This window comes from Erinaceus europaeus, chromosome 7 (assembly GCF_950295315.1).
Source record: "Erinaceus europaeus chromosome 7, mEriEur2.1, whole genome shotgun sequence".
NCBI lineage: Eukaryota > Metazoa > Chordata > Mammalia > Eulipotyphla > Erinaceidae > Erinaceus > Erinaceus europaeus.
The window spans coordinates 116,473,625-116,497,385 of NC_080168.1; the positions used below are offsets into that span (position 1 = coordinate 116,473,625).

At 46.1% G+C, this 23,761-nt stretch overlaps 1 protein-coding gene across 3 annotated transcripts; it reads left to right on the forward strand.

Moving 5' to 3' along the window:
- The first annotated feature begins 6,447 nt into the window (after positions 1-6,447).
- ZNF641 (zinc finger protein 641) lies at positions 6,448-18,275 on the forward strand. 3 transcript variants are annotated; one of them, XM_060195463.1, is made up of 6 exons: positions 6,448-6,577; positions 9,461-9,669; positions 10,514-10,608; positions 12,125-12,254; positions 13,151-13,264; positions 14,539-18,275. In XM_060195463.1, the coding sequence occupies exons 2-6, from the start codon at positions 9,486-9,488 to the stop codon at positions 15,291-15,293; spliced, it is 1,278 nt and encodes a 425-aa protein (XP_060051446.1). In that variant the 5' UTR covers positions 6,448-6,577; positions 9,461-9,485; the 3' UTR covers positions 15,294-18,275. The 3 variants fall into 3 exon arrangements, with proteins under 3 accessions (XP_060051446.1, XP_060051447.1, XP_060051445.1); XM_060195464.1 differs by having other exon boundaries at positions 10,517-10,608; XM_060195462.1 differs by having other exon boundaries at positions 6,465-6,577; positions 9,496-9,669.
- Positions 18,276-23,761: the final 5,486 nt, after the last annotated feature.

The window sequence follows — 23,761 nt, forward strand, 5'->3', positions numbered from 1 at the left end:
CAGGAGGACAAGAATGGGACGACACATTCTCCCCCCGTTATTGTTACAAATAATTATACTGTCACAATTGATTAATAACACTTTGGCAGTGCCTGGTGGAAATAGAGAGTCAGAAGCACCCCCTCTCCCTTACACAGGGGCATATTTGAAAGTTACATTATGAAAGTGGGGAAGGTAGGTCAGCATAGACAGACAAAAGAAGTCATGTTATGACCTGCCCCTCAAAGAAAGAATGCAGAGATTGAGGCCTCCCAGGTACAAGTTGACGTATCGAAACTAAGAAAGATTAATAGTTAAACTTTACCCGATCTAGATGAGCAGTGGCCCACGACTAGGCAAAGATCCGTAGACCCCCTGTAGAAGATTAATGATAGAAATAGCCCTCAGCAAAAGTCAAAAACAATTCTGAGTATGACCTCCCCCAAGAACAGGGTGATATTAAGTATTGTACCATTCTTTACAGTAATAGGGGAGTAACATGTAGCCTGCCAAAGCCACAAGACTATGATGCTTATTGCTACTTCCTTATGAGCTAGTTGTTTAGGCAACCTAAATATAACCTGAAAAAAGTATAAAAGCTAATGCAGTTTCACTATTAAAATGAGTCCATATTCACCCTCCAATAGAGTGTGGTGTCTATCTGTTCTCCCTCGCGCCAACTCCTGACCCACCGGGGAGGTCACCTTCCAAGACTCCTGACTCTCCTGCTGCTCATCCACTGTGGTGGTCCGCAGCAGGGACCCTTATGCTGGTCCTTGCGCTTTGCACATGCACTTAACCCGCTGCACTACTGCCCCACCCCCCAATTTCTTCCATCTTAAATGATGCTGCTATGAACACAGTGGTCTGTATATTCTTCTTCTTTATTTATTTATTGATTCCCTTTTGTTGCCATTGTTTTTATTGTTGTAGTTATTATTGTGGTTGTTACTGATGTCTTTGTTGTTGGACAGGACAGAGAGAAATGGAGAGAGGAGGGGAAGACAAGATGTTACAGTGTGTAAGGATGCAGGTTCAAGTCCTCAGTCCCCATCTGCAGGGGAACAGCTTTGCTAGTGGTCTATCAGTGTTGCAGGTGTCTCTCTCTGTCTCTCTCCCTCTCTATCACCCCCTCCCCTCTCATTTTCTGGCTGTTAGTATCCAATAAATAAATATAATACTTTTTTTTTTAAATGGTGACATAAAATTGCTTGACACACTTCTCAGACTATATCCCTGTAGTGAGGTAAGGCATGTATAATGTCATAAGGCAGAACATTCCACAGGTAGTTGGCAGTGACTCCATCTGTCTAAAACTTTCTAGTAGAAGAGTTTCAAGATCAACTTAGAAGACAAAATGTAGGAAAAGCATCTTGATGAAATCAGAAACAAAAAGTGAACATACATGGCATGCCATGATCTGAAGAACACATGAATAGGGGGTTGTCTACAAGAATAGAAAAGAAATGAAATGGAGAAACCCATAAAAAGATTAGAATCAAAGGAATAAGGGTTTATTTGCTATGTAAAGTAATAGGGTCACTATACTTTACATTATAAGGAAATGATATGCTTGATAGGTCTGATTATATTTCCTGAGACTTGCTGGCATTAGGCTGCCCTGCTAATCTAGTACAGAATAGTATGAGGTGAATTGGGTCCCAGAGGAAATTCTGCAGCCCTGCTTCACCACTTGTAAACCTTTCCCCCTGCAGGCGGGGACCAGGGGCTTGAACCTAGGTCCTTGTGCATTGTAGCATGTGCATTCAACCACGATTTTAAGACAAGATTCTGGAATGAATAGGATTCATAGCATAATGAATGATGCGCTATTGTACATTAAGCCAAACCTAATCCCACTCACAATGACTTGTAAAGATAGAGTCTCACATTTGTCTGTTAGCCAAAGAAAAGGAGAGTCTGGGCTGCTTCTATGTCTCTCTGCCATGTGTCCCACATATCCCTTTGCAGCACAGTCATGCTTACATGCTTATTAGTTTACATACGGTGTGGCAGAGAAAATGCTAAGTGTTCACCCAACCCTGTTTCCTGTCTATAGACTCCTCTTCTATTATTCTCAGCCCAGTCGCCCATGCAGTTTAGGTGAAAACTTGCGACCATGTACCTGAATTCTGGGTAAGGGAGTTGGGGAGGGGAGTGCACTAACGTATGTCTACCACTCCCCAGACTGGCCTCAATATCTCCAACAAATCAGTCACAGCCCTTTTCCCTTATCCAAAGTCCATAGGTTGGATGATTCCAAGACAACAGGCATCACTGGGTTTAAATTGGTCCAACCTCTGTGGAGAACAGTAGAGAACTTTCAGAAGGCTAGAAATGGACCTACCCTATGATCCTGCAATTCCTCTCCTGGGGATATATCCTAAGGAACCCAACACATCCATCCATGTCGGGGTCTCTGGCGGGGTGATCTCCAGGGGAAAGGTCTGGTTCTTTCTCGCTCACGACAGGGGTGACACAAAGTAAAAGACACCAGGGAACTCTTCATGTGCCCAGACCACAGAACTCGTTTATTAGCAAGGTGGACATGAGTTAAATAGAAAAACAAACGAAGGGAATTATTACTGAAATATGTCAGAAATCACAGGTTTCTTAACGGTCGGCATGCCCCTAAGGTAGGGGGCTGGTATGACAGGAATTGATGAGATACAAGACAGTTATTCTCCATGACACAAGCAACTTAATTATCCAAAGGTATTTGAGAGAAGCATAGGGGTTAAACCTGTAGGGTGAGACAGAGAGAAGATGGATATCAGAAAGCCATATAGTTTGGAATTTCTCTTGTCTGGGGTCTGAGGTGTGTGATGAAGTGTGTGTGATAAGGTGTGTTCTTCTGTGATCAGAAGGTGACTTTGAATAAGTGAATCTGCGGCCATGTGGCCTGCAGTTAATGGAGGGAAGTGCTGGGGTTTCTGTGGGCCTGAGAGTCAAGAAGGAAAGAATCAAGTCTGAGTTTCCCCCCTTATGCTCACCTCGGTTGAGAGAGACTTACCAAGATGTTATCTTCTCAGACCTCCATCCAAGGACGGGGGTGGTTCTCCCTAAGCTCTATCAGGCTCACACACAGTCCCAACACATCCAAAAAGATCTGTGTACACATATGTTCTTGGCAGCACAATTTGTAATAGCCAAAACCTGGAAGCAACCCAGTTGTCCAGCAGCAGATGAGTGGCTGAGCAAGTTGTGGTCTATATACACAATGGAATACTACTCAGCTGTAAAAAATGGTGACTTCACCGTTTTCAGCCAATCTTGGATGGACCTTGAAAAAAATCATGTTGAGTGAAATAAGTCAGAAACAGAAGGATGAATATGGGATCATCTCACTCTCAGGAAGAAGTTGAAAAACAAGATCAGAAAAGAAAACAGAAGTAGAACCTGAAATGGAATTGGCATATCGCACCAAAGTAAAAGACTCTGGGGTGGGTGGGTGGGGAGAATACAGGTCCAAAAAGGATTCAGAGGACCTAGTGGGGGTTGTATTGTTATATGGGAATCTGGGGGATGTTATGCATGTGCAAACTATTGTACTTAGTGTTGAATGTAAAACATTAATTCCCCAATAAAAAAAATAGTACTAAAAAAAAAAGAGAGAGAGAGAGAGATGTATTGTGTGGTCTTAGAGGTGGCATAGTGGATAAAGCACTGGATCTCAAGCATGAGGTCCTGAGTTCAATTCCCAGCAGCACATGTACCAGAGTGATGTCTGGTTCGTTCTCTCTCTCCTCCTATCTTTCTCATGAATAAGTAAATAAAATCTTTTTTAAAAAGAGAGAGAGAGAAAGAGAGAGAGAGAAAGAGAGAGAGGGAGAGAGAGAGAGATGTCTGGTCCTTCCATGATTACTAGAAGGAGATATCCCATCCACTAACCACAGCCAATCCACTATACACTGTGACTTATATGAAACTTAAGCCTTCATTAAGCCATTGAGATACTGGTATTTTTTAATTGATTTAATAATGATTGATAAGACTGCAGGATAAGAAGGTTACAATTCCATACAATTCCCACCACCAGAGTTCCATATCGGGATGATCTCACTCTCAGGCAGAAGTTGAAAAACAAGATTAGAGTTCCATATCCCATCCCCTCCATTGGAAGTTTTCCTGTTCTTTATCCCTCTGGGAGTATGGACCCAAGATCATTATGGGGTGCAGAAGGTGGGAGGTCTGGCTTCTGTAATTGCTTATCCACTGGACATGGGCATTGGCAGGCCGTCCATGCTCCCAGCCTGTTTGTGAGATACTGGTGTTTTTTGTTTTTTGCCTCCGGGGTTATTGCTGAGGCTCAGTGCCTGCACTATGAATCCACTGCTCCTGGAGGCCATTTTCCCCCATTTTGTTGCCCTTGTTTATCATTGTTGTTATTGTTGTTGTTGTAATTGTCCTTGTTGTTGGAAAGGACAGAGAGAAATTGAGAGAGGAAGGGAAGACAGAGAGGGGGAGAGACAGACCTGCAGACCTGCCTCACCGCTTGTGAAGTGACCCACCTGCATATAGGGAGCTGGGCTCTGGAACTGGGATCCTTACACCGGTCCTTGCATTTTGCGCCTTGTGTGCTTAAGCCACTGCGCTACTGGTATTTTTATCTGGCCCAATTAGTACACACTGTACTTGTTACCAGCCAGTAGTATCCTAAGTGAAAGACCCCTTAGACTTAGTTTTAGAATCTAGGATACAAAGGCTGGCTCTGCCACTCTCTATCCCATTATATACCCTATAACAGGCATCTAAAATGCACACTACACCTTTTTTTAAAATTCATCATAAAATTTTATTTTATTTTTTAATTTATTTACTTATTTATTTCCTTTTGTTGCCCTTGTTTTATTGTTGTGGTTATTATTGTTGTTGTTACTGATGTCGTTGCTGTTGGATAGGACAGAGAGAAATGGAGAGAGGAGGGGGAAGACAGAGAGGGGGAGAGAAAGACACCTGCAGACCTGCTTCACCACCGTGAAGTGACTCCCCTGCTGGTGGGGAGCCGGGCTTGAACCTGGATCCTTACGCCGAACCTTGAGCTTCGCTCCACGTGCGCTTAACCCTCTGGACTACCGCCCGACTCCCATAAAATTTTATTTTTAATGATTTTATTTGTTCTTAATAGTTTGTTACGGTTGCGATATATAGCTTCATGTACTCTACACTTTTTCACAATATGTCTAACATATTATCTCCTTTCTCATAGAGGCCTGTCTACTCTTCCCTACCTCAAGATTCCTATGAAATCTTCGTTGACTTTCTCTCATACAATGAATGTCGTTTCTTTGTGCAGAGTATATTTCTCCCTTTACTATCTATCACACTGTATTGCAAATATTTGTTGACACGTTTCTCCACAGACTGAATCCTTGAATCCTCAGTCAATTCCTTCGGATATTTTTGACTCCCAGCGTTTATACTTAGTTTCAATGCCTGGCTCAAAGTAAAATCTAAACAGATACTAAAGGAATGAGTGTCACCTATCACCTTAATTGAATCACTCTTTTTCAAGTCTGCAAATTAAAATTTTAGCCCGGTCAGTGGCACAACTACTAGAGCTTCCTTGTTACAAGGTACGAGGGCCTGGGTTCAAGCCCCTGGTCCCCACCTACAAGGGGGAAGGTCATGAGTGGTGAAGCAAGGCTGCAGGTGTCTGTCTCTCTCCCTGTCGCCCCCTTCCCTCACAATTTCCATCTCCAAAATAGATATTTAAAAACTTAAAATTTCGCAGAATTATCATCATGAAATACTGGATGTGACTGAAGACAGTAAAGAGATTATAAAAGTGACGTGTTTATTCTATATTATGTTCAATGCTTCAAGGTAGCCCTGATCAGCAGAAATCCATTGCAAGCCACACATGTAACAAAACAAACAAACAAAAAGCAAAAACAAAAAAAACCTTAGTAGTCAATGAAAAAAAAAAGCTTAGAAAAAAGCAGGTTAAAAATTAATATTTTTTTTTTAGAAAATAGTAATACACTATTGTAATAGTAATATATTGAACGCAGCGTATTGAAAACACATGAATTCTTCAAACAGGGTGACGGTGGCGTTCTCTACTTGAACCAGCCACAACCTAGAGCCGGGCAGTCACGTGAGGCCAGTGACACCCACAGATCGGCCGGCGCGGCGGGGCTGAGCCTCGTCCAGCGAGCACCATCTTGGTCACCCGCGGCCCCCTCACTAGTAACCGGCCTCCTCGTCGCTCTCCTCCGCGACCCTCCGCCCCGCGACCCTGCAACCCACAAGGTGACGCTGCGCGGCGGGGCCCGCGGGGAGCGGCTCGGAAGCGCCCGGGGGCGGCCAGGGCGCGCGCGGCGGAGACCCGGGGGCGACACCCGGGGGCGACGCCCGGGGAAGCGGCACCAAGGGCGGCCCCGCCTCGGCCCCTCCGCGCCGCCGCGGCCGCCGAGCCCCGGAAGCGGGCGGGGATTTCCTGTGCTCGGCCCGCCCGGGCGCTCGGCCCCGCCCGCCCCTGGCTCCGCGGCCCCGGCTCGCACGCAGCGCAGGGAAGGGGAGGGGAGCGCAGGGGAGGGGAGGGGCGGGCGGCGCGCAGGGCCGAGACTCCGGGCCGCGGGCCAAGCCGACCTGGGTGAGTGGGGCCGGGCGGGCGGCTGCTGCAGCGGGCTGGGGCTGGGGCTGGGGCTGGGGCTGGGGTGGGGGCGACCGCTCGGGGTGGGGGACGCCGCGGCCTCCGGTGGCCGCCTTTCCCCGGGAGGGGCCCTCCGCCGCGTCTCCCCGGGCCCGTGGCCGCCAGGCCCCCGCCGCTCCCACGCGCTCCAGGTCACCCCGCGGCTCCTCTGCCCCCACTGGGCGTGCGCCCCAGCTCCCGAAAACCTGCTCGCCGACCTCACTGCCCCGAGTCTCCTGGGGGCACAGTGACAGTGACTGTGGCAGAAGGGAACCAGGGAGGGGGGCGACCTGACCCGGGAGCAGCGGCTGCCCTGCCCACGCCCCGCCCGGGCGCCAGCTCTGCTCAGGTCGCCGCACCACCCTCCCCCCGTGGGTGCCCTTGGGCTCCTCGGTGTGATAATAACCTAACCCCCCACCCATGGCCTGTAACACTCCCACAAAAACTTCCTTCTGCAGGTGCATTTAACCCCCCCCATCTGTGAGGAAAGGAGGTGGGGGGGTGGGCGATGAAAGCTCTAAAATGCTAACTTCAGGAAGCTGCAGGAAGCATGCTAGGACTGACTCCTTGACTGCCGTGGAGTGAACCTCTGAATCTTAGAAGCAGTCTGTGGACAAGTCTTCACCCCCTTTGCTGAGATCTTTGCCAGGGCTTCTGCAGGTTTAGTCTGGAGAGATTGACAGGTGGCCCAGTGGGTTCCACAGCAAGAGGCTTCCTGAGTGTTTTGCAAACCCTATTACAACAAGATGAGTAATTATATTCATGTGCCAACCCACCCACCCACCCACCCAATAAAGTGGGGAAGAAAGAGGAATTCTGTTGTAAAGACACGGGGAAAAATTGGGGGGGGTGGGCTGAGACAGGAGTCCGTGTATTAAGCGAGAAGTAAAGCCCTAAGAGAAAAATTTGGAAAGAGATATGGGCCAAGGAAGACCTTAGCTGAAGAAGTGGGACTGGTGTCTTATAAGAAGAGATCTAAAATGAAAGTTTCGACTTAGTAGCTTATCAGGAATGTTCCTTTCTCATGAGAAGACTCTGAGAAGGAAGCCTCCTAAACTGGGAAGCAGGCCAGGATGCTCCCATGAGACATCTTTGGGCTTCTAAAATGAAAGAGCAGTCAGTTTCTTTCCTGTGTGATGGGGCCCAGGGTTCCACCCAACCCCGTGTCAAAGACAAATAGGCAATTTAACATCTGTGATGACCTGGGTTCTTGCAAACATTATCGGATGGGCGAGAGTGAGCCAGAATAGTTATCAAGACCCTGGCCTGTCTGAGGAAGCTTTTTGCTGGCACTTGACTGCTTGAGTCTTGAATAAGAATCATAGAAGTATGGAGGCGCAGAGCAAAAAAGGTTCTGCACAGTCTCATAAACTGTTTATCTGCCATAAAGCAGGGAGGCCCCTAGCACAACACAAATGGAACCTGCCAGACTGATAAGATGTCCCCAGATAAGGGCTCACAGGCTGGTTCTGTGCATTGCAGGATTAACCATTAAGAAATTTTCCATTCCAACCTAAATTTCCTCTCTTGAATTCAGAAGATTTGTGTAGCTAGAAAATATCTGTTCGTCATCATTAGTGATATCATTGGCAAACGCTAGTAGTAGTAGTAGTGATACCATTCATCAACCCTTTCTCTTAAGCAAAATAAAACAATATCCATCTTTTTTTTTTTTTTTTAAAGACCTCTGTTTACTTCATGAGAGAAGTCAGAGCAGCACTCTGATATATGTGGTATTGAGGCTGGAACTTGGGACCTCGTACGTAGAAGCCCAAAGCTCTACCACTGTGCCACCTCCTGCACCAATGTCCATGTTTGCTTGTTTGTTTGTTTTAGTCTTGTCTTTGCCTTGCCCTGTGGTCATTTTTCTTGTTCCTTTCTTTACTATTATGCCTTCCACTTAACCCTCTGACTTATCTTTTAAAATAGGCTATATTTTTTAAGCGAGATCTTTTTTGTTTTGTTTTAGTTTTTTCCCTGTGTCTCAAGTTCCTTTCTGTGTCTCAAATCGCAGGGCTATTAATTCACCTTACAGTCATGTTAGCAGCAGCAACTGTTTCTCTTCTTTCTTCTTCTTTCTTTTTCTTCTTAACTTTTGCCAATTAAACATAATCTCATCCCTGCCCAACAATTCCTCTTCTCTGCTAGGAAGTTTCTTTAGAGTCTTAACACCTGCTTCCAAAATAGTAGGCTTTTCTGCCATGGTCCTACCAGTTCTTACGACGTCAGAGTGACAGGGCGTGTTTTCTTTGTTGAGACTTATCCTACGTGAGCCCCCATCTGGAGGTCAGCCTTATGTTACACGTACACACTTTAGTTAGGATGTCTGCATACAGTAATCATTTTTTATTCTACACTAACTGATGAGAATAATATTTACGGTAGAAATCAGAAAGTCTTACATGTGATTATACCCGTTTTTGTTGAGTGTAAGTCTATGCGTCCCTTTGATTATATCCGTTTTTGTTGAGTGTAAGTCTATGTGTCCCTTCCTGCATGTCTTCAGATTTGGCTACTGGCTATCTTCAGTTTAAATTAAATGGTTAGCTTTTGAACTTCCAGGAGTTTTTTTTTTTTTTTTAATGAAGTTCTTCCAACCTTCAGGATTATTCTGTTTTTAAAGTGAGGTCCCCAAATAATCATGAGTGACTTTGCTAGGTAGCACCTGTTAATTTCTTAATTCTTCCAAGAAGCTTGGCTCAGACCCAGTTGCTTTTAAAGGTCATCTTTCATCAAACTCGCCTTATCCAGTTTGATCTTCTCCAGGGCCTGTTTTCCATAAGTCACTTAGGAATGTCACCCTTTTCCATTTTCATGGGCACAGCTAATGTGAATTTGTTCCAGGTCACAATTTGGGTTTGTAGCAAAAATGCTTTCAGAACAGACAGCTGCCCTGGAGACAGGATGGGAGTCAATGAATGCCCAGCTGGATGGACCAGAGCCCCAGGTGGGAAGGCGAAGTCAGGAAGAGAGGCCATGGAGAACAGCACCAGGGCCACTGGAACACCTGTGCTGTGACCTGGGAGAGGAACCACAGTCCCTTCAGGAGAAAGGTGAGAGCTGGGTGTGGGAGAGCACAACGCAGAGTAGCCTCCTAACAAAAAGGAGAACTAGAAAGTTCCATATCACCGTGAATGAGCAGCATGACCAGTGCCAGAGTCGGTGCATTCCTTCTAGGTCCTGATCCCAGGAAGATGAGGAGCTCCTGGCTCGTTCAAACCGAGCCATTCAGCGTCTTCCTCTCATTGCATCATCACTGCCTTCACCTGCCGCACGTACATGGTTACTGATGTTGAATGTGGTGGCCGTGAGAAGTGACAGAAACGCCAGCTACTAAGATACGACATCCCTAGACAGAAATCACATTCAGAGGGAGTCGGGCAGCAGCGCAGCGGGTTGAGCGCACGTGGCGCAAAGCGCAAGGACCGGCGTAAGGATCCCGGTTCGAGCCCCTGGCTCCCCACCTGCAGGGGAGTCACTTCACAGGTGGTGAAGCAGGTCTGCAGGTGTCTGCCCTTCTCTCCCCCTCTCTGTCTTCCCCTCCTCTCTCCATTTCTCTCTGTCCTATCCAACAACATCAGTAACTACAATAAAACAACAAAGGCAACAAAAGGGGATAAATAAATAAATATTTTTTAAAAGTCACATTCAGGTAATATAAATTGAAACTGCAGCGTGGCATAACTATAGCCATGGCATAACGGTCGAACGAAAAGCCACTCCATCCCTTAGAAAACATTCTGAGTCAAGGTCTCTTCCACACTCGCGCATTTGCATTTTACCACTAGACATAATTCTAGGGCAAGATGTGGCCCTGTAGCCCTCTGCACTGGAGCGCAGGTTTCTTCTCAGGAAAGACTGGCTGGTCAGTCTCTAACGGTTCCTCTGTCCCTTCAGCAGCTCCGTCGGCTCCCTGGGTTCCTGCTGTTCCCCAGGAGGGGAGCACCGGAGACTGGGAGATGGCAGCTGCGCTCCTTGCGGCCGGATCACAGGTACGTTTTGTGCTTCCCTTGGCCTCTCCCAGGGCCTCATCTTCATGCTGCTTTTCTAGAGTCTTGGCGTCATCCCACTGATTGGTTATTTTTTTTAACCGTTTGTATTTTTGTGAGAGACCCTAGAACACTGCTCAGCCCTGGATATTCAGTGCTGGGGAATCAAACCCGAAGGGCTCAGCCACTGAGCTCCCTCCTGACTGCACATGATCGTTAGTGGCTGGTTCATTTTAGAACTGAGCACATTCGAACCCTTTCCAAGGGGCCTGCCTGCCATACCTTTGATAGAATGAACAGAGGTATAAGAGCAGAAGTCCTTGAGGTTAGAGTCTTTTTGTGTGTTTTTAATGAATGTCTGTGCTACCTACAGGGGGACTTTAAGAAATCAGGAAAGATTAGGAAAAGGGAATGTGTTGGGCAGTATGCCAGCTTCCCCCTGCTTAACTCTGGTCTATTTACATAACCACTAGAACCGCCCTGCCTGCAGGGCATTGGTTTAATCCCCACTGGTTCTTACTCCCTTTTTGCTCCGCCCCCTCTCCTAGTCACACCCTGTTTTTCCACCACTCTCTTTTCACTCCACCCTCTCTACGTCACATCCTGTTTCCACCCTACTTGGCTAGTATACACACAGCTGCTCTTCTGATTAGACACACTTGGAATTGCTCTCCGGCTCCTCGATTCAGCACGAGTTCCTGATCCCTCTCCCTCGCAGCAGCCTAGGTTGGCTCCAGTCTTTCTCCAACCCAGAGAGCACTTGCTCGGGAAGAAGCACCCTCAGGCTATCCCGGCAGGGATGTGAATGAAGAATGGAAGGCTATGAAGTACACAGGATGGGGTGGGCAGTTGAGTATTTCTGAAAAAAGAAGACAGAGAAAATGCAGGTCTAAATTCAGGAGGCAGTAGGAGAGCCACGGGAAGGAAGTAGTAGTAGGTCTACTCCCAGAGTGCTTAGCGGCTTTGCTGCTCTCTGCGTGCCATGTGTATATCAACTTAGCCGATTCCAAGAGAAACTTGACTGTGCCCATTTTACAGTGAGCAGATTTCGAAAGGGAAGAGATTAAAGCACTTGTTCACACGTGCTGCCAACAAAGGAATCGTTTGACTCCAGAACCTGGGTTCCTAACCACCTGACTTTACTACCTCAAGAGATACGGGTTTGCTGTTACTACTTCATTATCATTTTGTACTGATAGGAAAGGAAAGGTCAGGTGAAAGACGGAGATGCCAGCACGTAGTTCTGCAGGGGAAAGAACATAGCAGAGAGGAGACAGCTGGATACACTGGGCAGCGATGAGCTTGTAGTGCCTCTGCCGAGTCCTTTTGGCTACTTCCTCCTGAAACATGGTCCTCACTTACTGACCTTTACTCCCTCCCATCATTTCTAACTCATTCATCAAAACCGTCTAGCTCGGCGTTTCTTTGAGATCTCCTCTTACCCACCCTTCCCTATCCCCTCAGCCCTTTATTCTTGCCCTTAGTAGCTGCTGGCAGGTGACGCTACGTTTTGTTTCAGGGCCTGGTAACCATCAAGGATGTGTCACTGTGCTTCTCTCAGGAGGAGTGGCGGAGCCTGGACCCTTCTCAGACAGACTTTTATGGAGAATATGTCATGCAGGAAAACTGTGGCATAGTGGTGTCTCTAAGTAAGCATAATCTTGCTCAGCAACTACCAGATTATACTCTGGGTAACTCTCGGGTTCCTTCTTTGACACACAAAAAAATGAGAATCATCCAAAAAGGAAATGAGCTGTCATTTAAACAAAAACAGACAAACAAAGACATTAAAATCGGGAGTCCAGTGGTAGCACAGCGGGTTAAGCGTACGGGGCGCAAAGCTCAAGGGCCGGCAGAAGGACCCCAGTTTGAGCCCCGGCTCTCCACCTGTAGGGGAGTCGCTTCACAGGCGGTGAAGCAGATCTGCAGGTGTCTTATCTTTTGCTCCCTCTCTGTCTTCCCCTCCTCTCTGCATTTCTCTCTGTCCTATCCAACAACAAAGACATCAATAACAACTATAATAACTACAATAACAATAAAAAACAACAAGGGCAACAAAAGGGAAAATAAATTTTTTAAATTCTTTTAAAAAAAACATTAAAATCATGTTGATTTTATGAGCAGAGAACTATTAGACTCTTCTTGGGTGTGAACTAGTATGTTCTCAAAATGCAGAGAGGAGAGTAAGAGATGGAACTGAGTCCTTGAAAATATAAAGATCCCCTAAGAAAAGAGAAGTGCAGAAGTTGGGCCTTTTATACTGGGAATAACTAAATGAAGTCATGGCTAGAAAAAAACTTGAGTTGGCATTTGGGTAGAAGAAAAAGAACTCACTTGGGAAGAAAATGTGATTATCTAGATGGCAAAGAGAAACTTAACAGAATTGGGGGGGGGGGCGGGGGAAAGGAGCCCTGTTTCTGCCCTTCTTTTTATCCACAGTTCCCAAGAATAATCTAGGAGATAGTTCTTATTTGTTTGATTTTTCCAGAGATACTGACTTCAAGTTGAACTTGTTAACATAACTATTTTCCTTTCCTATGGGCAGGGTTTCCAATTCCAAAACTGGACATGCTTTCTCAGCTAGAAGGAGGGGAAGAACAATGGGTCCCAGACACCCAGGACATGGAAGAGAGGGACATCTTAAAGGTGACATATACAGGTAAGGAACTAGAGCAGACTTGAGCCGCTGCTTTCACCACTCATGAGGTGCGATCATGACATGCCCTTCTCACGCCTCCTCGGCCTCAGAGCTGTCGAGCCTAAGGGTTCAGAGATCTCTTCCTTGAAACGCAAGACAGTGTGGTGGAATGATTTAGAGGACAGGCTAGGGAGCCAAACCTTTATGGGTTGGAGCCTAAGACCGTACCCGTGGGACCCTGGGAAAGTAATTACCCTCTCTGCGTGTCTCTCAGCTGTATTTACGGTGAGACTCAAATATGTTAACATAGTAGGTCAGTGCCAGGCACACAGTAAACACTCAGGCTTCACTGTGTTTAGTCCCATCCAATGCAAAACTGCCTTCCACAGTGTTTTCAGGTGGGCACCCATGATGACAGTAGCACATTCCTCCTGTGCGTGAACAGGAAGATGCAGAGTAATAGTAGTAAAAAAAAAAAAAAGTGGCACACAAGTAATAACATACAATAACAACATCATAGACTATTTACTAAGTGCTGACTGTGTACGGTGGGGGTTGTTTATAACCTCTGTTTCAAAGTTATTCCCATGTACGGAAGAAGAAATGAAGGCTTGTAGAGTTAAGTGGGAAAGCTGAGGCTAAAAATTGGGTATCCTGGGAGTCGGGCGGTAGCGCAGCGGGTTAAGCACATGTGGCACCAAGTGCAGGGACCGGCATAAGGATCCTGGTTCGAGCCCCCGACTCCCCACCTGCAGGGGAGTCGCTTCACAGGCGGTGAAGCAGATCTGCAGGTGTCTATCTTTCTCTCTCCCTCCTCTCTCCATTTCTCTCCTATCCAACAACAACAATAACAAGGGCAACAGAAGGGAATGAATAAATAAATATTAAAAAATATATTTTTGAAAAATTGGGTATCCTGCCTTCACCTAGGTTTTCAACCTTTATGCCTCTTGCAGCACTGTCTTGTCCACGAGAGTCTATTCCCTCAATCCTTCTGGGTAAATGTTAAGGCCTGACAGCATACAGTCTCACTTGTGACTGTATTCTGTATTCTGATGTACGTTCTCATGGTTCTCTCTTGTCTCTATCCAACTCCAATATCAGTTTGTGGCCGAAATACTGATTTAGAGGGCATGTGTTGTCACGAGGTACATTTCCACACTTGACCCAACGTAGGTATCAGTACATCTCCCCCTCAACCAGACCGCCATCTTATTCTGCCGTCAAGACTCAGGTCCCCGTCCTCCCATTGGTATGACTCCCCAGTTGGGATCCATATTTTCCTTTCTCTACAGGAGATGGAAGTGAGCACGAGGGAGACACCCCCGAATTAGAAGCAGAGCCTCCCAGAATGTTATCTAGTGTGTCCGAAGAGACTGTTCTCTGGAACCCAGAGCAGGATGAGAGCTGGGATGCTCTGCCCAGAAGCTCCAGAGGCATGTTCCTCGGTCCACCTTTTCTTCAGGAAGACAGCTTCTCCAACCTCCTGTGTAGCACAGAGATGGATTCCCTGTTAAGACCGCACACGTGTCCCCAGTGTGGAAAACAATTCGTGTGGGGCTCCCACCTCGCCAGGCACCAGCAAACGCACACGGGGGAGAGGCCCTACAGCTGCCTCAAGTGTGAGAAGAGCTTTGGGCGAAGGCACCACCTGATCCGACACCAGAAAACCCACCTGCACGACAAGCCCAGCAGATGCTCCGAGTGCGGCAAGAATTTCCGATGTAACTCCCATCTGGCCAGCCACCAGAGGGTGCACACAGAGGGCAGGCCCTGCAGAGGCCAAGAGGGCGAAGAGTGCCCCGGGGCTCAGAAGCAGCAGCGCACCCCTCCAGTGCCAAAATGCCACGTGTGCACGGAGTGCGGGAAGAGCTTTGGCCGGCGCCACCACCTGGTGAGACACTGGCTGACCCACACCGGCGAGAAGCCCTTCCAGTGCCCACGCTGTGAAAAGAGCTTCGGCCGCAAACATCACTTGGACAGGCACCTGCTCACCCACCAGGCACAAAGTCCCCGCAGCAGCTGGGACCGAGGGACATCTGTCTTTTGAAATGTGTTTCTGCTGCAGCTGTGGTCACATCTACCAGCTGGTGCTACCAGGAGTCTCTTTAAGAGCAGAGTTGACCATCTCTTCTGCCCTAGTGGCCTGAATCATGACCCCTGGGTCCCATCCTAGAAAGATGAGGCTTCAGCATCGGGCTTTTCAGTCCTGTGAGATAACATATGAAATCAACCCCCCACCCCCACCCCATCCCCCCGGCAAGGTGTTGCATACCACATGGGCCGACACTCAGCCTAAGCCCGTTTTCAAGGGTACACAGTGACAGTACCAGTTTATGGCTGAGGTCCATTGTGTCTGGGTGGAGCCTATGTCACCCTGGTTGTTAAATATTCTGAGTTCTCACCCTGTTACACTCTCTTTGGAAAGGCCAGACTAATATATTCAAGTCTCCAGAGGCTTATCCAGTAAAACAAACTGTTAAGCCTCCTATGTAATGTTTCCTAAACTTAGTTTTTAAAATTTTTTTTAATTATATTTATTTATATATTGGATAGAGACAGCCAGAAATCAAGAAAGAAGGGGGTGAGAGAGAGAGAAAAAGAGACCTGCAAAATGCTTCACCTCTTGCAAAACTTTCCCCCTGCAGGTGGGCTAAATAAACTTAATTGACCACAGTAAACTTTCTATCTCACATCTCACAGAACTGGTGACTGTGAATTATACTCTGGCGAACATGGGGTTTGAAAGTAATGAAGAAACAGCAAAGAGATAAGAGCTGGACACATAGAGCTCCCCTTCTTATTTATCCAAATGAAGACCGAGGAGCAGATCTCATTCCTATGTAATTCTGTCGCTCTTACTCCAGTCATCCGAATATACATCCAAACCTCTCACCCCTCATTTGCTAAAAAACAGAAATAACCTTTTCATCCCTTTATTCCTTTGCCTTCCCTCCTGCACACACACATATATTCAGCTGAGAGATACCATTACACTACCGAGATGGATCTGATACCCCCAAGTAACCCAGGCCCACACAGAAGAAATAACCTCTACCCCTTGAGCAGGCCCATCTCTGGACTGGCTTTTTTATGTGTCCGTGTTTATCTGTGCGCAGGGTCTTTGAAGAGAACATGCAAAGTGCAAGCTGTACAAGCTGGGTTTTCTAGAGGCTGTGTTCTGGGCATGAAGGGAGTGGGGCTTACGTGAGACTTTGTTTTGTTTCAAAATAGAAAGTGAACAGCAGTGCTTTAAGGGAGCCCTAGCAGGGTAAAGGGTTACATTATAGGAATTGAGGTGTGAAGTTTTCCTCAGTATTATTAAAGATCAAGGTGTGTGTGTGTGTGTAGATCTGAATCTCTGGGCCACAGAATTTTTTTTTTTTTTTTGCCTGGGAGGAGAAAGAGCTCCTCAGGTGAACTGTTTCTTGTATATTTCAGCAAGGTTTCTGTAGAAGCTTTGTGCTACGTGTCTTTTCTTGTCTTAAGTGCTGGGAAGTTAAGCCAAGAATCACAGTGCTTGCAAGTTGTCACTCTTGTTTGACCTTGATTGTGTCATCAAGGGACCTGAGGCTTCCATTCTCCCAGAGTCAGAACTTTAGGGGAAACTGCTATGGTTGAGCGTTTTAGTTGATGCAGGCTCGTGAGCTTCCCAGATGGTTTTCTGCCCAACTCCAGGACTTGCATAAGTGTTCTAGCATCTGTTCGCTGAGGAATTGGTTATTCTCTCTCTCTTTATTGATGTTAATACCAGTTTTATAATTTTAATGTAAGCAGTTTGGGGCTAGGGAGGGAGAGGAGCAAAGAGAATTGAAGTGGAAATATGTTCTCTTTAATGCTGAGATTCTGGTGTTGCCCTAACACACTCATTTCTTAACCACAGTTGGTGGAGTTAACCAGAGAGGCAAAACAAAGTGAGTTGCAATGATCCATTTTAATTACTATTCCATTTGCTTGGGGGAAAAATTGGGTGAGTCACAACTCTTGAGACCTGGACGACCCCCCCCCCCCCAGTGGAGCAGAAAATGTGATGGTTTTGCTGACAAGACTTCTTAGAACAAATAACCTTTTAACTTGAGCAGCCCAGCCCCTACCTCCCTCCGCTGCTCAAAGCAGTCATATTTCTTTGCCTGAAATACACTTCTCTTGTTTATGTTTCTATGAATGAAGCAAAAACGGTCAACCCTTTGTAAGGTGGCCTAGTCCTGGGTCCTCGGAGACAGGAGCATTTTTGGAGCAGTACTGGGAGATGTTCCAGGGAACGGGAAAGTATAGGGTTTCAGTGGTAAAGCTAGACTGTGCCATCCATCTCTTTCATCCTCCCATAATGCCTCTCTCACTAATGCAAAACAGATTAGCATAAGCAGTGGTTCAGAACCTATTTTGGATTATAGACCCTCCTGAGAAGCTGATTAAAACCAGAACTCCACTGTGGAGAAGAACAGATAGCAGTTCACTCAGCTTTTGTATACACATTTATCAGATCCAGAGCCCATTCATGAAACCCCAAAACTGACATCAAAGGAAAGGAGTTACCATGACCCAATTTTGTCACTCTCCATTATTGTCAAGAATTACAAGACAAAGGTCTCTAAGTATATTAAGGACTAAGATACCAGAGGCAGTAGAGTTTAAGGACAGAGTCTGGTCTTTAATGACTAGAAAGTTACTGCTTACGTTCTATTTTATGTGTACAAAAAAAAAAAAAGGGACACGCTGACAAGCCTGGCTTCTCACAAACCTTGTTTAAAGTCTTGTGGAATGTGACTGTCCTTGCTATCAGATGGCAGCTCTTAAAACCACACACTGACCTCCAGCCTTTGATCTGTTCTAGTAAATGTAAGGCTAGAAATGGAAGCCTCTCAAGTATAAGAGCAGTTATTGCACTCAACTAAAAGGCACCATAAACTTTTAAGGGCAAACCCTTCCAGCCATTTCTGTTGTACCACTGTCTTCTCTACCTCGGCCCAATACCACTTTCCTTGGACAGAAATAAATAAATAAATAAAACATTTAACAGCCATCAAACGGATGAAGAGTTGAATGATTTTTTTTTTTTTTTTTTTTTTTTTTTTTTTTTGGTGTAAGAAATCAGCCTCACGGGAGTCAGGCGGTAGCGCAGCGGGTTAAGCGCAGGTGGTGTAAAATGCAAGGACTGGCGTAAGGATACCGATTCGAGCCCCCAGCTCCCCACCTGCAGAGGAGTCACTTCACAAGTGGTGAAGCAGGTTTGCAGATGCCTATCTTTCTCTCCCCCTCCTCTCTCCATTTGTCTCTGTCCTATCCAACAATGACATCAATAACTACAACAATAAAACAGCAAGGGCAACAAAAGGGAATAATTAATATTTAAATAATTTTTTTAAAAAACCAGCCTCAGGCTCCCACTTTCCCCCCAACACTCATCTGCCACATATCTACCCAGTGTCCTTTAAATAAAAATAGGACTCTGTGTTTACTCTAGGTGAAGTGTTAAATAGGGAAGTCCATCTTTAGGAACCTACCTACACCTTTTCCCCTCTGATACCTAGGTGTCTCTCATTTGGAGCTCAAGTGTCACCCACCCTCTTTCTACCCCACCAAAGTGTCTGAAAAGAATTCTCTATAGAACACAGTCCTCCCTTCATTTTAAGCTTCAGCTCTAAGAATGAAAGATTTTTCCTTTGTTAAAGTAATATTCCTTCAGGGGCCAGGCGGTGGTGCACCTGATTAAGCACACACATTACCATGTGTAAACCCCAAGAAGATTCAAGAGTGGTCAAGCAGTACTGCACATGTCTCTCTGTCTCTACATCTCCACCTCCCCTACTTCTTCTCAATTTCTCTCTGTCCTAGCAGATAAAGGGGGGAAAATGGTCACCAGAAGTAGCAGACTTGCCATTGCTGGCACCAAGCCCCAGCGATAACCCTGTCAACAATTAAAAAAAAAAAAAAAGTGATATTCCTCCAGAGTGCTAATTTGAGACAAAAATCCTTCCCTACAGTCAAAGCACTTTGCCGTTTCCATCAAAGGCAAGGTGAGCCCTGAGTCAGAACCAGAAGTGCCAGAAGGCAGGCTCTTTCCAACACTATTCGAATGGGTGCGATGAACAGGAATGAGAAATGGGGTAACAGAAGTAGAGCCTATCCTGTTAGACTCCTGAGAACTGAACAGGCAAAATGTCCTCCTGTTGCCCAGAATGCTATGCAAGGTTTCTCAGATGTGGTCTTTGGGCCAAGATCATCTGGAACTGGTTTCAGCCAATTCTCACACCCCCACTCCCAGATGAACTGAATTGGAAACTCTGGAGTGGAACCCAGCAATTAATCTTTTAAAAGGTTGTCCAGGATAGCTGATGCACGCTGACATTTAAGAACCACTGACTAGGAGAGTCAAATTCCTTTTTTTTTTCCTTTCCAAATTCCATCTTAATCAGTGGCACCCTGCTTTCTAGATAGGGAGAGGAAAGTTCTTCGCGTGGTTTCACAACCCTTGGTCAGATGTATTTCTGTGTTTCTAGGCAAATTGCCCCTGAATGCTCTATTTCTCCTGGGTCCTAAGGTCTTTCTCCACCTTTAAGTCAGTGGAAAGACTCAAATCCTGCAGGGGCTTCTACCAAGCTTCTATGACTGGTTGGGCCTAGGACTTATAAAATGGATACTGAGAATTCATGTGTTGAGAAATCTGAATGAATAAAAATCAACAGACAGATCTCCAACAACTTTTTCTACCCACTCTAAAACAAAAAATGAAAACCTGGCATTCAAGGAAATAGCCTATCTCTGCTAGTTATCTGGTCCTTCTCCAAGTTTCATAAGCTGAGACGAAGGGTGGGGAGAACTAGCACAGAAGTGGAGAATAAAGCCTTCTGCCCAAACTCTTTAAGCCCTTGAAACATAAGCCCTAAAGGTTCCCAACCTCCCAGTGGCATTGGAGGCTGCAAAGTTCCATGCCAGGAATGTCTCACCATCGCTTGGCCCACCCTGTGAGCCAAGGTAGTAGGAACATCAGAAAGCCCCAGGACTGTACAAGGGAACTGGAGTCATTTAGTCAGATAAGAGACCACAAGATTTGAACCCAGACTCTTGACTAGGTAAAGGTACTCAATTAAGCCATAGCCTCGAAGCCAGGAATGCATTCTCCTACTTTGAAGATTGTGTCCAGTTCAGGCTGCTGAAGGTATCTGTCTTAATGGCCCTGACCCCATGCCTCCTCACTCCCTTTCTTGGCTTAACTACAAAGACAGACTGAACTAACAGTTGCCCACCTGCTACCCCAATGCAATGCTCCCATTGGTTCAAGGGGACCCAAGTCACTCTAGGAGTGGTCAGTTCTTTTCCCGGAAGAAGACAGCTTGATGTTGACTCCCCTCAGCCCCAGATCTCAGACTGCCACCCTCTTTCCTGTCCACCTCCATTTCCCCCACTAAGCAGCAGTCTTCCTCTATTTTTTTTTCACTCCTGATTTTTTTCCCCAGTTGGTTTAGTTATGTTTTGCCTGGGAAATACACTTTGAAGAGTATCTGCTCTCAATCCCTGTTCTCCTTTCATTATGGTCCTTTTCAAGCTCTGGTCAGTTCTGTTCTCTCTTTTTTTTTTAATTTATTTATAAAATTAAAAATATCGACAAGACCATAGGATTAGAGGGGTACAACTCCACACAATTCCCACCAGAGTTCTGTATCCCATCCTGCCCCTTGAAAGCTCCCCTATTCTCTCTCCCTGTGGGAGTATGGACTGAGGGCCATTGTGGGGTGCAGAAGGTAAAAGGTCTGGCTTCTGTAACTGCTTCCCCGCTGAACACGGGTGGTCCATACTCCCAGCCTGTTTTTATCTTTTCCTAGTGGGACTGGACATTTTTGTTCTGTCATGAGCTTACTACCTGCCTCTCTGCCTATTTAGTTTTTTTTTTTTTCCCCTTCTGTCAGCTTTAAGCCCTCTAAGTAGGGTCCACCCTTCAAACTTCCTTCCCTTAAAGAGTTGGCTGTCAGTTACAATCTTCTCTCTCGCCTCTCTTGTCCCCGCCCCCGTCACCTCACCTCATCTGACTTGACCAAAGTTGCCACCAGTATCACCAATGCCATGTCCCTACAGACTCTTCTTCTCTAATTACAGTTCCCAAAACTGGTTTTTCACTTCTTGTTATTTTGATTTTCTTAGTCCCTTCCTGTTTTTTTTAGATTCTGAGAATCCGTCTCAGTTCTCCATGCCATTCATTCATTGACTGTGTGCTTTGTGTCAGCACTGGCTGACCCAGGTCTGAGAGTGGGACTGTGATCTCTGGACTCAGCGAGCCCCTCAGTCCAGCCCTCTCCTGCCACACCTCATGACACTGCATGCCGAGGTACCATCTTCCAAGAAACTTGAGGGCTGAGGGTGAGTGTACCTACTTGATATCTATTGGGCCGTTGGAAAAGTCAGGATGGGGGAACAGGTGTTGGTGGTGCACCTGATAGAGTGTACATGTTACAATGTGCAAGGTCCTGGGATCAAGCCCCCCCCAAGGGGAAAACTTCATGAGTGGTGAATCAAGTCTGCAGGTGTCTCTCTGCCTTTCTGTCTCCACCTTCCCTCTTGATACCTGGCTGTCTCTATCAAATAAAGCTAATTTTTTAAAGTCATGATGTATTTTTCTTTTTTAAAAAGATTTTATTTATTAATGAGAAAGATAGGAAGAGAGAGAAAGAACCAGACATCACTCTGGCACATGTGCTGCCAGGGGTCCAACTCAGGACCTCATGCTTGAGAGTCCAAAGCTTTATCAACACTGCTCCACCTCCCGGACCACGTCATGATGTATTTTTCTGTTTTTCTGTGCACAAATGCATCATGACTTTTCTGACAAGCCATCAGTTCAACTGTTTCATAAATAAGGGACCTTTGAATCCTTGGGAAATTCACTCCTTCAGGTCCCTGGCAACTGTGTAACAAGTACTTTAGCTATGTTGCTCATTTCTTCTCTCTCTCTTTTTAATTTAATGCAGTATTTAAAAAAATTTATTAGTGATTTAATACTGATTTACAAAATGATGAGCTAACAGAGGTATAATTCTACATCATCCCCAACACCAGAGTTCTGTGTCCCCATTCCCTCCATTGGAAACTACAATCTTTCTCACTCCCACTTTTCTCTTTATTCTCTTCTCCTGATGAGGCTGCAACAGAATGGAGACCTGAGAGCTGTGGGGGGGGGGGGAGTCACAAGCATGTGTGACCCTCCTCAGCAACCTTCCTGAAACATAAACTGCCTGTCTGAGTGTCCTTCCGTGGGCCTAGGGCTTTGGCCCAAGCCATGCAGCCTCGTCTTAATGTTAAAAGAGTCTTTTGGGAGCAGAGGGAGAAGGGGAGAAAAAACAGGACATGGTATGTTTTCAGGGCTCGGTAAATGAAAATGTTTGCATGTTCTGACATTATATGCAGTCAAAATGATTAAGAACACACCACCCCAAGAACCTCACAATTACCTAAAAACAGAGAATTGAATCCTAGGGGCTGGGCAGTTAGCTCCGCGGGTTAAGCGCACGTGGAGAAATGATCCTAAGCTTCTTTCACCTGCCTCAGAAGCTGAGGCCGCCTTCAAAATCTACAACTACACTCAGGTGAGCACTGGCCTTCCTCAAACCAGGATCCATACGCTGGTCCTTGTGCTTCACGCCTTGTGCACTTAACCCACTGTGCTACTGCCTGACTCCCACATTTCTTAAATAGTAGCTTTTTCTTTCTTTTTAAATATATTTTCTTCTTTTTTTTTTTTTTTTTTTGGCCTCTAGGGTTATTGCTGGGGCTTGGTGTTTGCACCATGAATCCACTACTCCTGGAGGCTATGTTTTTCCCTTTTGTTGCCCTTGTTGCGTTATTATTATTGTTGTTATCGATGCCATTGTTGGATAGGACAGAGAGAAAGCATTATCAGATACAATGACAACAAACCAAATCAAATGCCCGTGTGATAGCTGGAGGCATTGCCCTCTTATTGTCCCAGAGTGTTTTATCCAAAGGACTAGATGGCCTAGAATTATACAGCCTCTTTCCCCCATATTATAGAATGGGAGGACACTGGCAACACTTTTTAAAATTATTATTATTGCTACCACAGTTGTTGTGGGGTCAGTTCCTTGTGCTATGAATCCACTGCTCCCGGTGGCCATCCCTCCCTTTTTTTCTTTTCTGTTTTATCACTATTTACTAGGACAGAGAGAAATTGAGAGAGAGGGAGAAGAGACACCTGCAGATTTGGTTTACCCCCTCCCCTCCTACACCCCCGCAGGTGTGGAGTGGGGCTGGAACCCAGATCCTTGAGCATGGAACTGAGTTCACCACTGTCCAGTACCCAACAACTTTGGTTATTGCCCTTACAAAATGCTGGGTCCAGGGACCAGGTAGTGGTACACCTGTGTACACGTGTTACAAAATGCTGGGTCCTACAGCAGAAACAAAAATCTCCCTTTTCTCTCTTGACCCCAGATGCGCCTGCCAGAGGCTCACCTCCACACCACCCCTTTCTCTCCCAGGCGGGCAAAGAGGAAACAAGAGACCGTG